Source organism: Hyla sarda, chromosome 10, assembly GCF_029499605.1.
Source record: "Hyla sarda isolate aHylSar1 chromosome 10, aHylSar1.hap1, whole genome shotgun sequence".
Taxonomy (NCBI): domain Eukaryota; kingdom Metazoa; phylum Chordata; class Amphibia; order Anura; family Hylidae; genus Hyla; species Hyla sarda.
Window position 1 is genome coordinate 81203905 of NC_079198.1, and position 15675 is coordinate 81219579.

At 41.5% G+C, this 15675-nt stretch overlaps 1 protein-coding gene across 1 annotated transcript in view; it reads left to right on the forward strand.

Moving 5' to 3' along the window:
- Positions 1-15675, forward strand: part of LOC130293215 (uncharacterized) — a 172029-nt gene that overhangs the window by 138327 nt on the left and 18027 nt on the right. The window contains exons 32-40 of the mRNA XM_056541717.1: positions 841-1044; positions 2881-3030; positions 4329-4460; positions 6430-6576; positions 6702-6912; positions 8244-8333; positions 8976-9095; positions 10448-10599; positions 11988-12026. Coding sequence (XP_056397692.1) covers positions 841-1044; positions 2881-3030; positions 4329-4460; positions 6430-6576; positions 6702-6912; positions 8244-8333; positions 8976-9095; positions 10448-10599; positions 11988-12026 — 1245 coding nt within the window. The remainder of the gene's footprint in view (positions 1-840; positions 1045-2880; positions 3031-4328; positions 4461-6429; positions 6577-6701; positions 6913-8243; positions 8334-8975; positions 9096-10447; positions 10600-11987; positions 12027-15675) is intronic.

Sequence of the window (15675 nt, forward strand, 5' to 3'; positions counted from 1 at the left end):
CAAAATGGCCGCCATGGTCACCACCCATCTTGAAAAGTTTCCCCCCTCACATATAATAATTTGCCACAAACAGGAAGTTAATATCACCAACCATTACCATTTCATTAAGGTGTATCCATATAAATGGCCCACGCTGTAGATGTAGACACACAAACAGAAATCTAGCGCAGATCAGTTCTTTCTCTTTAGGTGGTTTATTAAATGCTTACTCAATATCATAAAATGTATGGTTTCCTGTGATTCTGTGGTTTCCTGTGACCATACATTTTATAATGCCATTTTAAGCGTTTAATATACCACTTAAAAAGCAACAACTGATTTGTGCTGGATTTCCGTAGGTGTGCACTAAATGGTGCAACGTTGTGACCCCCAAATTACTGTAGCCACATATTCATCCTGTATTGAATTATTATGTTTGTCATGTTATAGTCACAGCCACTTAAATCCCATTAGCTCAGATGCAGCACAATTTAGGAAGTGCAACATGGTGATCTTTGATCATGCAATTTGGGGGCCCCATTTTTTATTTTTGCCCAGGGCCACAATTAGTCTAAAATCGGCCCTGACAACTGTCCAATGTCTGCTTTATGAATATGTTTCATCTATATATGTTGTATGCAGTGCTGACATTGGTCAGCATAGTGGGATGGAGGCAAACCGTGCCCAGGGACCCTATCCACAATCAGGCCCTTGGGGGCCTAGTGAACTAGATCCCCTAGTTTCAACTATTTTGAAATCTGTAGTAGAGCAAAGCATCTGTAGGGCATTTGTACAAAACAAGAATTGTTTTTACTTTTTTATTTTATTATTATTATAAAATTATTTTCAATGTTTTGTTAGCTGCGAGGAAAAGAAAGCTCATCATTGCAAGAGATGACAAAGTGTCTAGAAACTAAGAACCATATGGACCATTCAGTCTGCTTTGTCCTATCTCAAAGGCACTTTCGACAGACCGTTATTCTTCTACAAGAAGTTTTCAAGACCCAAAAACAAGATCATGAAAAACTTTTGAGAAAATGGGATGAGTTTAGTAGTGTTGTCACTGTAAGTACATATTCAGCCATCATTGCAGATTAAAGGGGTATTCCGGGCAAAAACATTTTATCCGAGGGGGTGCCGCTGGGACCCCCCCCCCACGATCTCCCGGCAGCACCAGCTGCGTCTCCAGTTTCGGAAACCTCCGGGTTTCTGGGACTGGGGATGTGACGTCACGCCACGCCCCCTCCATTCATGTCTATGGAGACACAGCTCCCGCATATAATACAGCGGGCCCCCCCCCCCCCCCCCCCCGTCATCAGACATCTTATCCCCTATCCTTTGGCTAGGGGATAAAATGTTTTTGCCCAGAATACCCCTGTAACTAAAAAAAACTCCATCAAACAGACAGCACTTTCCTTGACCCTTCCCCTGACAAAGCATGTATATGAAACCAAGTCCACACTTTCTGATTGTGTAAGTGAGTCCACTGTAGAGGGGTAATGACCAGACCATGGCACTTGCTTCCTGTGCATGACAGTAGAATATATATTTAGGGTCACATAAAAAATATACAATATGGACCCTGAAAAAGTTTTTATCAGTCAGAATCTGAGTGTTCAGACACCAACAGATAACGTGAATGTAGGTAAAGTGTGGCCGCACACTTCTTTCCCTGCTCTGTGACCAAGACGGCCCCATAGACTTACATTATGAATCCGCACTAAGCACACACTTCTCCCGGCTCGTTTATGGGATCATTCAAGGTCGGATCTCTAATATATATATATATATATATATATATATATATATATATATAAAATACTTTTTTTTTCATGACAGTGCTTTTTTAAGTTGTATTTTACTTAAATATATTTACATGGATTTTCTAAATGAGAAACTCTCTGCTTTACTATTGTGGTGTCGGGGTGTGAGGTGCTGGGCAGATGAAGGGCTGATGTTATGGCCCAAGGGGCAGATGGTATTAACCGATTCTTGTCATGACGCCAGGGCATGGTTTAGCCTTAACCACCCAAAGGTAATACCGCTGATCCTGGGTTAGGCCGGGGCAATGAAGACACCAACACAGATTAAGAATAACGTCAGCTTTACTGAGGCAAGACAGGTGATATAGTCTTTGCAGTACAGCCAAATATCCCAGGGAGGTGACCAGTGACACAAGGGGACCTTGTAGGCTTGATTGGACTTGAAGTAGTTAGACTGACTTTAGTGCAGGCCATGGTGACTACAGATGGACTTGACTTGACAGAGATGGTGACTGACAATAAGATGACACGACTTACTGATGACCGACTCTGGAAACAGACACTGGGACAACTTGACTTGACCTCATCAGAAGTAGCAATGTGCTAAGAGAGATATTGCAGCCCCTCCCCTGGTTATATAGGGTGGCTGTGCAAGGAGCTCATAGATCACTTTGGGGGTCACCCGGTCACTAGTTCCTCCTGGGTAACAACCACGTGGTACAAACATTAAAGAAACAGTACACTTTTATAATACAAACATATATACATTATGGTGATACTATAAGGGGGATCCTGGGGACATGCAGCGACTCTGTCTGACAGGGCAGAAGGAAAGTATGGGGCCACACCATCCCGTACTGGGTTACCACACTATATAGACATTAGCAGAAACCAAAAGGCCCCTATATACTTTATGGTACTTTATAATGGCAGAATTCACTGTTTCCTTGCAGAACTGAGGTTGGGGGGGTTTAAAACCAACTAAGGGGAACATCGGGATAAAATATATATGTGCGCCTTATGTCTGTGTAGGATTCTCCAGGTTAACCCCACATAAAATAACAAAATGCCTATTGTTGAGTAACTCAGTAACTGAATCTCAGATGATGACTTTTGTATTTAAAACTTAATCCTCAAGGGTCAAGAAGAAATTCTCAATCTACTCACCAACAAAGCAGAAGCCAAATTGTTACTTATGGACTTGCAGCATGTCATAAAGAGAATACAACTAAAAGAACGCCATCTGGGAGAAATTGCCAGTGGATTAAAAGAATTCTGTTCTGACAAGGTATCTATGAGTTTTGCTGAACTTTAATACTGAATATCCTTAGGATCGGCCATCAATATTAGATCCTGGGCAACAACGAATCATAATGATCACACTTGACAATTCCGTAAGTTTCTTAATGCTTATTCTTTAGTAATTTGTTTTTCATAGTACAAAAAATAGATCAATAGATCTCCAGTATGGCAGTCATTAACAAATACAGAAAAGAACATCACCCATAGTGTTCGCTAGACACGCTCGACAATCCTCAGCAACCGGGACATCTTCGCCCTTTTCCGGGCATCCTGTTGCTGACCCTCCTTCCTCTCACGAAGGGGAATACAAGTGAGTAGTTGCCGGACACTTCCGACGTTTCGGAGGACACGTTTCTTGAGAAAGGGGGCGTGTCCTCCAAAACGTCTGAAGTGACCGACAACTACTCACCTGTCTACCTCTTCATGAGAGGAAGGAGTGTCAGCAACAGGATGCCCGGGAAAGGGCAAAGATGTCCTTGTTGCTGAGGACTGTCGAGCATGTCTAGCGAACACTATGGGTGATGTTCTATTTTGTATTTGTTAATGACTGCCATACTGGAGATCTATTGATCTATTTTTTGTACTATGAAAAACGAATTACTAAAGAATAAGCATTAAGGAATTTACGGAATTGTCAAGTGTGATCATTATGATTCATTGTTGCCCTGGGATATGGATCTGAGCCTCTATTTTTTCGCACTCACACATAGTGTTATTTAAGGTTCATTTATTTTTATTTTTACATTAGATCCTGGGTGTTGGGAGGTGGAGCTTTTCTGATTAGCTGATTAAAGGGCCACTCTGCTATGGCATTGTTTACAATGTGTAATGGCTGTTCCTAAAACTGTCTAAGCCCCACCCATCTAATATTGATGCTTATTTTAAAGATAGATCATCAGTATAAAAGTCCCAGAAAACCGTTTAATTTTTATTCCAATATATTGTTTTATCCCACGGTGCATGGTTTCATCCCAATTGGATCTGTCAGCATGGCTAGAGCCAAATATTAGCTAACCCATCTTCTCTTATTCACCGCCCCTGTGCCTGTTTGCAAAAGCCTACCCTACTTTGATTGACCGCTACTAGGCTGTATTTTCCTTTCGAAATATGGGCTGGCTAATACTGGGCTCCCACCATTCATTCATGCCATTTATATATTAACAAAAAAGTACCATTGTGGGCAGTGCTATAAGTCACTGTAGGTTTTTGATGTCATTCCAACATATTCCCATGACATACAGACAAAACACCTTCTTACACATTTATTGCATACACATTTGACAGGTTAACATCCTTTCCTGTGTGGAGGAAGCCCATTCTTTGGAATATGAACTTAAATCCGCTGTAAGGCAGCAACTGAAATGTCTAAAAGAAGAACTAGAAGAATTATCAGGATGCTCACAGTCTGAACAACAGGTAAATGTTAAGTAAATACAGTGCATCATGTATTAGAGCTCGCTCATCCCTTTACTACTCACTTCAGTAATCCAGTGGTGGTTACCATATGGTTGTACGTAGTAGTGATTTTATAATACAATACTGTTAATGGAATAGCTCCAGTTGGGAAGAGAGAGAATTCTAATTCTACTTGACATTCTCTTTATCATTAGACTAGCATTTAAGGACTTCTCAGCTTAAAAAAATTAAAATCAACTGGTGCCAGAAAGTTAAACAGATTTGTAAATTACTTATATAAAAAAAATCCTAATCCTTCCAGTACTAATCATCTGCTGTATGTTCCACAGAAAGTTATTTTTGAATTTCCTTTCTGTCTTACCACAGTGCTCTCTGCTGGCAACCGTGTCCATTTTAGGAACTGTCCAGAGTAGGAGCAAATCCCCATAGGAAACCTATCCTAATGGAATTTCTCCAGTTGGCTGAGAGAATTCTAATTCTACTTGACATTCCCTTTATCATTAGACTAGCATTAAAGGGGTACTCCGATGGAAAAAAATTTCAAATCAACTGGTGCCAGAAAGTTAAACAGATTTGTAAATTACTATATTCAAAAATCTTATTCATTCTATCCTTATTAGCTGCTGTATGCTTCAGAGGAAGTTGAGTAGTTCTTCTCAGTCTGACCATAGTGTTCCCTGCTGCCACCTCTGTCCATGTCAAGAACTGTCTAGAGTAGGAGCAAATCCCCATAGCAAACCTCTTCTGCTCCAGACAGTTCCTGCCATGGACAGAGGTGTCAGCAGAGAGCACTGTGGTCAGACTGAAAAGAATTACTCAACTTCCTCTGGAACATACAGCAGCTAATAATTTTTTTTTATAGAAGTAATTTACAGATCTGTTAAACTTTCTGGCACCAGTTGGCTTGAAAAAAAAATCCACCAGAGTACCCCTTTAAACTACAGGCTTAAAGGGGTATTCTGCCCCCAGGCACTTTATCCCCTATCCAAAGGATAGGGGATAAGATGTCAGATCACAGGGGATCTGACTGCTGGGACCCCCTCCAATCTCTGTGCCAGCAACGCAGCATTCTGAACCAAGAAGCCATGCCCCCTCCCATAGTACAGACATGAATGGAGGTGGCATGACGTGGTGTCATAAACACGGAAGCCCAAGGCTTTCATGTTCAGAACACCGCAGTGCTGGCCAGAAGATCGCAGGGGGCCTTTGGATAGGGCATAAGATGTCTAGGGCCCGAGTACCCCTTTAAGGGCCTTTTTTAAACGTTCAATCTGGATTATTGCCCTGTGTAAAAGGCCCAGCGATCAGGTTATTTAAAAGCCAATTCTTTACCTGTTTGCATCTTTTATGGGACCAATAAATTAATTGTCAACAGCACATCTTTCCACATAAATAAGAATATGCCACTAACAAAAAGCAATGAATTCAGAATGCTCCGAAAAAGAAGTCATAAGGGGTCACTGCAAATCATGATAGTTTCTTTTGGAGGAATGGAGGACAGGATTGCAGTTAGGCCTTGTCCCCCTCATGTTTGGGCCCTCAATGGCACGGATATGTCGATATGCAAACCCTGTTTCCCAGTGCGAGTCAAAACTTGAAATTACCCGAACGTAGTCACTAGCTGACTATGCTTTGGCCATTGAAATGAATAAGGCCAATGCCTGTCTAAGCACAGATTCATCGGCATGTCATTTTGACATTTTACCGATGTATCCCTGCCTCAGAGGTACAATCATGATGTGAACCTAGCCTTACTCAGAAGATGACTTTGAAATCCAAGTACTAAAGGAGGTTGCCTGGAAGCGCAGATAGGAAGGAACAAGTTTCCATTTGCTCCCACCCATATGAATTGAAAACCTTTATTATCTAATACACCTTCGGCTTCTGTTCTATTCAAAGGTTTATAAATGAAAAGTGATTACTGCAAGATCTTCTATTCTTGAATTATGTCTTTTTTTTTTTTTTTAAGTCTGCTGTAGAGGAAAAAAAAATTCTAAAACATTTACAAGAAAAGCAAGCAGAGATAGAACAAGCTCACAGAAAGCAAATTTCTGAAGAACATCTTAAACTTCAGGACCAGCTAGAACGTGGGGAACTCAGTGGCTTGATGAAACAGGTATTGCATTGTTTACCTATAGAGATATAGATAGAGATATAGATAGATAGATAATTAGATAGATAAATAGATAGATAATTGGATAGATAGATATTTCACCTGTCATTTGTCCATACACAATACAGAAACTTATTAGAGAACATGATGAAACCATAGCATTCCTCCAGAAGACTCTTCAGCACGACCTTGAGAAACTGAAATTAGGAGAAGAACTGAAGATAAATGAGAAGCTCCCAAAGGATACCCATGACCATCCCAACATAGATACAGATGCACCAGCTGGGAAGATCAACCCACAAAACAATGACCAGAAAATTCTGTCTTTACTGAATGACTGTATGTATTTGCTTATATAGTTACAGTACATTTGCCAAATTAACTTCAATGCTTTTAACTCTCTAAATCACATTTGCCTGATTTAAAGAGGACATGTGACCTCTACTGACAGGCCTATACTTACTTGCCTTCCTATAAAATAATATACTTGCCCTCCTTTAAAATAAGTATTGCAAGATTCCTCTTTTATTCCCACTGAAAATGCATGAACACATTAACTATTTGGTAACAGTAACAGACTATGTAGGGACACACATAGAAAGTGAAATGATAATAACCAGTTGTAATTGTATTAATTAATTTCAAGGAAAAATAATATGCACACGCAGTTTTTTAAGATGTGTATTTCATTATTATTTTATAGGAAATGCACGTATTTGTCAGAAGATCTGGAGGCCATTTTAAGTAAACTTAAGACAAATCCAACCACTTAAAGGGGTACATCTTATCCCCTATCCAAAGGATAGGGGATAAGATGTCAGATCGCCGGGGTCCCGCTGCTGGGGACCCCAGGGATCGCTGCTGCAGCACCCCGCTATCATTACTGCGCAGAGCGAGATCGCTCTGCACGTAATGATGGGCAATACAGGGGCCGGAGCATCGTTATGTCACGGCTCTGCCCCTCGTGACGTCACGGCCCGCCCCGTCAATACAAGTCTATGGGAGGGGGCGTGGCGGTCGTCACGCCCCCTGCCATAGACTTGCATTAAGGGGACGGGCCGTGATGTCATGAGGGGCGGAGCCATGACGTCACGCTGCTCCGGCCCCTGTATCGCCCGTCATTACGCACAGAGTGAACTCGCTCTGTGCAGTAATGATGGCGGGGTCCCGCAGCGGCGATCCCCGGGGTCCCCAGCAGTGGGACCGCGGCGATCTAACATCTTATCCCCTATCCTTTGGATAGGGGATAAGATGCCAGGGGCGGAGTACCCCTTTAATATCTGTGCATTTTATATGGTTGCGACATTACTTTCAAGATATGGGGTATTCTAATGAAGATTGATCTGCTATGAACTCGAGAAGAGATTTGTATCCGATTATTTCTAACAGCCCTTTAGACAGTGAGTGGAGGGCTGACGCACTAACATTCTAATATATAATGACTTAAAATTCAGACTGCATGCACTGTATCACTGACCCACTGCTGGCAAACATTTGTTTTCTGATAGCCTTTTATGAAAAGCTTGAAAAATTCATAGAGATTTAGGCATGCCTTAATGTTATAAGTCTTGAAAACCATATATCTAAAGATCACTACACTGAATCCGAACACAACACACTTGGAAGTGAATTTTCTCATGGTGTTTTTTTTTTACATTTATATTTTCTAGATATAAATATATTCCACCAAACAGAACAAATTGCAGCTGCAAGAATAACACTTCTAGGCCCCTGCTTGTATCCCTCCATGTTTCCTCCAGGTACAGTATACCAAATAAAGGAATGTGAAAAGTTACTTTACTAATGTAATTAAAATATGACCCCAACGGTTGAATTCAGAAATTAATTGTAAAAATGGAAAGTGTTGACATCTTTCTTCAGAAATGTCCTATCAAACCAATGAAATGGCCAGCAAACTGTCCCAATTATAATCCCATCATAAATTTATGGAGGAAATTGATTATTGGTCATGTCTTAAAGAAACCAGACTGTCATGAAATCTTGAAGAGCAGCAATTTTCTACTTGTTATTTATTTGCGCTAATCCTTTATATGATCTGGTAAAATATCTGCAATTGATTAAAATAATTAACTTTAATTGATTTGAGATATGTTGCCCAAAATAAACACGCGGCTATTGAACAAACATTGTTTTGTGTCATATCTGTGATTTGTATATTTGGTATGAAGTTATAAAGTATGAAGTTATGATTCCATAATTGTTTGCCAGAGGTAGTATTTGTCAATGTTAAATGTAAAATAATTAACTATTGAGACATTAAAATCCCAATAATATTGAAGGTGATGGTCAATAATAGTAATATTATTAATAAGGCTTAACATTGGAATATGCATATGTAACTTATTAACTACTGTATTATGTTGTCTTTCCTATTGAAACAGATGGGGATACATGCAAACTTGTAGAGCACTCGCCAATGCTAACTCTGCTGAAGGAAGTGGACAGCCAGCTACGAGCAAGTGCCCAAAGTGCAAAACTGCTTCATAGCAACAATAACCTGGGTATTAAGAAGAGTAATGTCTGCTCAATTTTATTTTATTGTATTAACATTCCCTTTTCATTACTGATGCAAACAAATTACAGCAAAAATTTGGAAAAAAAATATGTGTACTGTCATATAAGTAGGCATTTGTCGACTTGCAGGCAGCATTTCTTTGTAAAAAAATAAATAAATAATAATAATAATAATGGAAAATTGGAAATGAACAAGCATCTCTGCTTGTAAGGAAAATGTTCATGTGAAATAAATCACATATTCATTCCCATATTCAAGATGTCTAAATACTTTTTTTCCCTACTGTGTGTTTATATATATATATATATATATATATATATATATATTTATATATAAATATATATAGGAATATGCAAATCAGCTCATTACATCACCTTTTCAGGCGATGTTCCCTGGTATATTGTATATATATATATATATATATATATATATATATATATATTTAAAGGGGCTTACAGTTCTGTACTACTTGGGTTTACATTCAGCTAACTACTTCAAATGCTCCAGCAAAACATAATCCCTAGTAATGGTATGAACAAAGCTTAAAGGGTACCTTTCATTAAAAAAAGTTAAAAAAAATGTTTTGGTATATTATAGATTAATGTATGCAGAATAACTTTCCAATTGCATGTTATTAAAAAATATGCTTCTTTCTATTTAATTTTCCACTTTGAAAAAATTATCACTATGGGGTCTCCCTACCAGTCCTGGCTGCAAGCTTTTTTTATAGATTTCATGCTGGAGTCTGAAATCTCAGACTGCAGCTGGGACACAGACAAGCTCAGTGCTGCTTCCTGCCTGTCAGTCAGACAGGCAGGAGCCAACACTGTGCTCATAACACAGCAGAGCATACTCCTGACTCTGCCTTACTGCAAGCCCTCATTAATTTTACTATCTGATCACCAATCTCTCTTCTCTCTGCACATGCAGTTGTAAAATGAGAGGAGTAAATTCAGAGCTGCCAGCCATGCTGTGATCATGGCTACGCCCCCTTTCTCCTTCACACTAGGACGGCTGAACAAGCAGCCAAGAAGACAATAAATCAGGTACAAAGAGGAGGTTTTGAATGAAAAGAAACTCAGGGATAGTGTCAGTGAGACTCAGGGACAGATGGGGGGGATTGGGGAAAGTTTAGATCCTGATAGGTACTCTTTAAATTTACTGGACTAAGGAACTATATAGTTTATGTTTGGCCTAGGCTGCTCTTACCCTGTGACACTCATAGAACTTTAGTTGCAGCCACAGGAACTAGCTGCTTTCTAACATTTTATACACCATTGGAGCTATGATAAATAATTTTGCTTCTATGACATGCGTTAACTTATTTTTTTCTTAAAGGTGTAGAAAACTCATTCCGAGATGTTCAGGATCTACTATCCAACTGCAAAGGTGACCTATCACCGATAGAACCTACAGATCTTTCTGCAAGAGAGCTTGTCATATATGAATATGGAAAGAACATCTTAGAGCTCTTGAAGTCACATATTCATGTAAGTGTATGCATTTCTATATTTTAGTGAGAAAGTACATGTGTTAGTAGTAGCATCTGGAAAAATCAGCTTTTGATTATAGTGGATACCAAACAGTGAATTTTCCAAACAGCTGCAGTCATTTGCTGTAGATTTGCCAAATACTTTTCTTGTGTATTAGAATTGGTTTTCAAGACCTTACTTTAAACTACAAAAGTATAAAATAAAGCATCTCCAACAGAGGAGTTATCCAGTTTTCCAGTTTAGAGAAATGTATTCCCTAACCAAAGAATAGGGGATATGTGTCTGATCTTGAGGGGGTCCGATCACTGGGATCCCATGATCTCCTGCACGGCGCTCCAGCTCTCACGTGTATGGAGCAGGGGTTGGCATGCGCCCTCCGCGCATTTTTATGGGAGACCCAATGCGCTGTACTTATGTATCTCTGTCTTTCCTATAGAGATGCTTGGAGGGGGCGTGTTGAGCACAGCTTTGTGTAGTGGTTAACACAGCTCAGTGCATGGGGAGAGCTCGGGCACCGGGCAGGAGATCACGGGGAGTTTGATCTGATGCTTATCCCTTTGGACACCGGATACATTTTAATTGACTTGCCTACTCCTTTAACCTCTTGGGGACCAAGGGCGTACTGCCCTTGTCCCACTCCCCTTCTATGACAGGGGCTGAGGAGCTGATCGTGCGTCATAATGGGTCGGTCCTGGCGGCTATCTAATGCTGGACATGACCGATAGGGGTGTCCCGATCAGCCGAGAGGACAGCGGGAGGGCCCTTACCTGCCTCCTCTCCATCTGATCGCTGATCTGAAGTTCCAGTCAGCCATGGCAGGCTGGAGCAGCAGAACACCGATAACACTGATCAATGCTATGCTATGGCATAGCATTGAGCAGTGTATACAATCAGGGGCTGGCTGACAACACTCAGGGCCCCCGGACCAAATAAAGCAAGTGCCCCCAGTTGGCCCCTGGCCACACATCTGCCCCACCCCTATTCTACCCAAATCCCTTCTCATGCACCACTTCTACATACAAAATAAAATTAAATATATATGACATAGGTAAGATAATTTTACATGACCAATAATACCTGTTTACAAGGAGGAAATATATACCCCCACACAATAACTGGATAATACCAACATACTGTACTGAATGAAACCACTATACACACACCAGTATTCCCCATACAGTTCCCATATAGCGATAGATACCAGCTGTACACGGGATCTGTATACCATTTAAGTTATTATATACAGGGCCATATAGAGATAGACACCAGCTGTACACAGGCTGTGTATACCATATAAATGATTACAGTTACATTTGAGGACTCACAATCAACATTTTTTTCTGATCAGTGTAATCCTTTTTCTTTTTCATCTCTGTCCGCATCAGGCCTCCATGTCGACTTCTTCAAATCAAAACATACTGTATGTAAGAAAAATATGTTACACTCTGCATTTTTACAGTGCCCTCCCCTCCTCTACACAATCTCCCCATCTATATGCCCCGAACTGTAATAATGCCCTCCTGCACAGTAAAAGGGCAGGAAGGTAGGTAGCCAGGTAGGTAGCTAACTAGCCAAATAGATAGGTAGCCAGCCAGGTATGTAGGTAGGTGTGTAATTAGGTAGCCAGTATATAAGTATCCAGGTAGCTAGCTAGGAGTTTGTCATTACATCACTCTATTTACTTTAAAATCAATAGCAAAAGGAAATTACAATATTTGTGGGTCAAATTTTCTTTTAAAAACCAGCGCAGTTTGCAAATTTTGGACGGGTTTGTTACTGCACAAAAATGACAAATGACACAGATTTATGAAACTGTGTAAGAAAAAGTGGAGTGATTTTCCCACAGCAACCAATCACAGCTCAGCTTTCACTTTACCAGAGCTCATTAACTGAGCTGTGATTGGTTGCTGTGGAAAAACCACTCTATTTTTTTCTCTCACACAGGTTGATTAATTTGGGTCTTTATGATAATAATATGATATTATTACAATGATACCCACATTATATAGGTTTTGTATTATTTTACAAAATCATCCTCTTGCCCATATAACTCTTATTTTTCCTTGTGTATGGGGATGTATGAGGGCTCATGATCTGTAGTTTTTATCAGTACCATTCTTGTTCAGATTGGAGTTTTTGATTTATTTATTTTTAATTAATTTTTATGTATGAAGGTATATGAAGTGACCAAAACTCAGCAATTCTGGACAAATAACTGATGTAATTCCAAAGCAAAATTGGTGGCGCAAAAAAAAAGCCCTCATATAGTTCTGTAGGTAGAAAATTGAAAGCGTTATGTTTTTAAGAGGATGAGGAGTGAAAAACCAAAGTACAAGAATGAAAAAGCCCTGAGTCCTATATTAAAGTTTTCTCCCCATTTGTAGTCCCTTGTCACATGTCACCCTTTGTTTGCAAACACTGAACAATGCTGCACTATAGCATAGCATTAATCAGTGTTATTAGCGTTCTATTTATACAGGCTGCCTATATTCTTGGCTAACCATTCGGATGGCACTGAACCAGGTAGGGCCCCTTCAGTCTTCCACTCAGCTGATTGGGACTCTGCGATTGTGCCGCTGTGGTCCCGATCAGCTTCCCTAACTGACTAGCACATGCGTTGTGCTGGTGGGGTGTGTGGTGCAGGGCAGATGTTGTTACCCTTAGTCGTGACATTACGATACTCTGTCCCCGTGGTTGGGAGGCATAACATGTCTTGGGGCCGGAGTACCCCTTTAAGGGCTTTCTGGAACTTGTAGTAGGAGTGGACAATTGAATGCAGACCACGCTGATTTGGCAAATGACAGGTACTGACTTGACTCATAAAGCTGTGACTTTATCTTACTATTGTGGTTCTCCTTTGCCATACCCCATAAGAGAGCTTTAAGGGGTTCTGCAATATGGGCGTAGTGGGGAACGAAGCTACTGTCAGTAGGAAGCTACTTACATCTTGCACCATGCGCAGGGTAGGCCAGTTCATGACAATTTCCACCTTTTCAGGATTGGGATGGACTCCCACAACGCTGACAACATGACCCAGGTAGTGTACCCGAGGTTTGGGCAAATGACACTTTGACGGCTTCATCATCAGCCCATGCTCGATCAGGACTTGGAAGATGTCTGACAGATGACTGAGGTTTTCCTGGTAGGACTTGGAATACACAATGACATTGTTTAGGTACAATAGGACACTTTTGATGGACCAGGCACCTTTCCATCAAACGCTGAAACATAGCAGGGGCATTACATAGCCCAAATGGCATACTAAACTCGAACAGTCCCATTGGTGTCACGAAGGCGATCTTCTCCTGGTCTTCCACGGCCATGGGCACTTGCCAATATCCGCTTGTTAAGTCCAGGGTGGAGATGTAAGCAGCAGACCCAAGGGCTGTGATTCCTCTATCCTTGGCAGAGGATAAGCGTCCTTATGTGTGACATTGTTCTGTTTCCTGTAGTCAACACAGAAGCGGATGGTTCCGTCTTTTTTCTTGTCCAGGACAAGTGGCGGCGCCCAGGGACTCTGACTTTCTTGGATGACGTCTGCCTCTTTCATGTCAGCCAGCATCTTCTTGACAGTCTGATACATGCCTGGCGTGACCGGGCTGTGTTTTTCCTTGATAGGTGAGCTGTCACCTGTGAGGATTCGGTGTTTGATCATGGATTTATGCCCGAAATCTGAGGGGTGTTTGCTAAAAGCTTAATGGTACCTTTTGGCAACATTGATGACTCCCTTGACTTGGGCGCTTGGGGTAGTGTCGTCTCCAACTTGGAGTTGTGCCCACCAGGGCTCAGGAGGACTCGTACTGGATCCTTCAACCACTTGGGCTGCACGCTGTTGGGCCACCAGACGTTCTGTTAAGATGTCCTTTGACTCCATGAGATACAACTGGGCTACTGGGTTTTATTTGGGTAACACAGTAGCAGCACCAGACAGGTTGACTAACCGGACTGGAACTTTCCCGTTGGTAACGGTGACAAGGCTTCTCGCAGCTCGGACAAGACGGTGGTCTTCAAGTTGCAGAGGATCCAGCAGGACTTGATAGTCTCTATTCTTGACTCCGGGAAGTGCACGACACCAGATGATAGTCTTTTTGTTGGGATGCAAGGTCACCGACCGGATGTCTTGTACTCGAACTCTGCAGACTTTACCTTGCTTTTTGGCAAACTTCCGCTCCACTTGTAGAACTTTCAAGTGGTGCTGCGCAGCCCGCTGGCCTGAAGGCGACATATGGGGAAGAGCGGCATGCAAGGCATCTAATATTTCAGCAAATCAATTCTTCATAATGTTCATCCCCAGTATAAATTCAGCAGACCCCTTATCTGTCACATTAGTTACAATCACTCCCTGCCCGCTAAGTACATGCTCTCCCAACTGAATGGTTGGCTCCCAGTATCCATGGCTGGGGACTGGTTGCCCATTACCCGCAACTACTATGAAGTTAACATCCTCTGGTTCACACAATAACCTAGCATCCCAATGCTGATAGAAAACATTTTTAAATATAGTAGACACTTGTGACCCTGTATCTATCAACGCCTCCAATGGTACATCTTCTACAATAACTTTAACATAGGGGCAGGAGGCGACATAAAGTGAGAGTCCTGACTGTGGTCGTTCAGGGACTGGACCTGATGACTGTTTACCTGAGAGTCTATTAGGCAGAGGGTTACGGGGGTTGAAATTGCGGGGAGCAGGGGCAGGTTTTCTGGGTAGGGGCGGTTCACGATCAGGTGGGGCAGACCGGGTGGCAAGCTCCTTCACAGCCTTAGTCAGTTGTACAATGTGCTGCCTTAGACTCTGTAAATAGAAAGTTGCGGTGAGTGGCAAAGCAGGTGACAATGGGGCGGGAGCTGGTGATGGTGGTGGTATAGGTCTGGCTACCGCCCCTATTGGCTTTTGGACAAGTGGACAAGCTTGCTCTAACTCAGTCCTGGATTCAATCAATTGGATAACCAGTCTCTTGAAAGTGGGGAATGATAAGTTGGGGTTTTGGACCGCTAACATTCACAGCTGGGCTTTGTCCCACTTATTATGAGCCCCATCTATAAATCTGTCCATTAACACCTTGTTGCCCT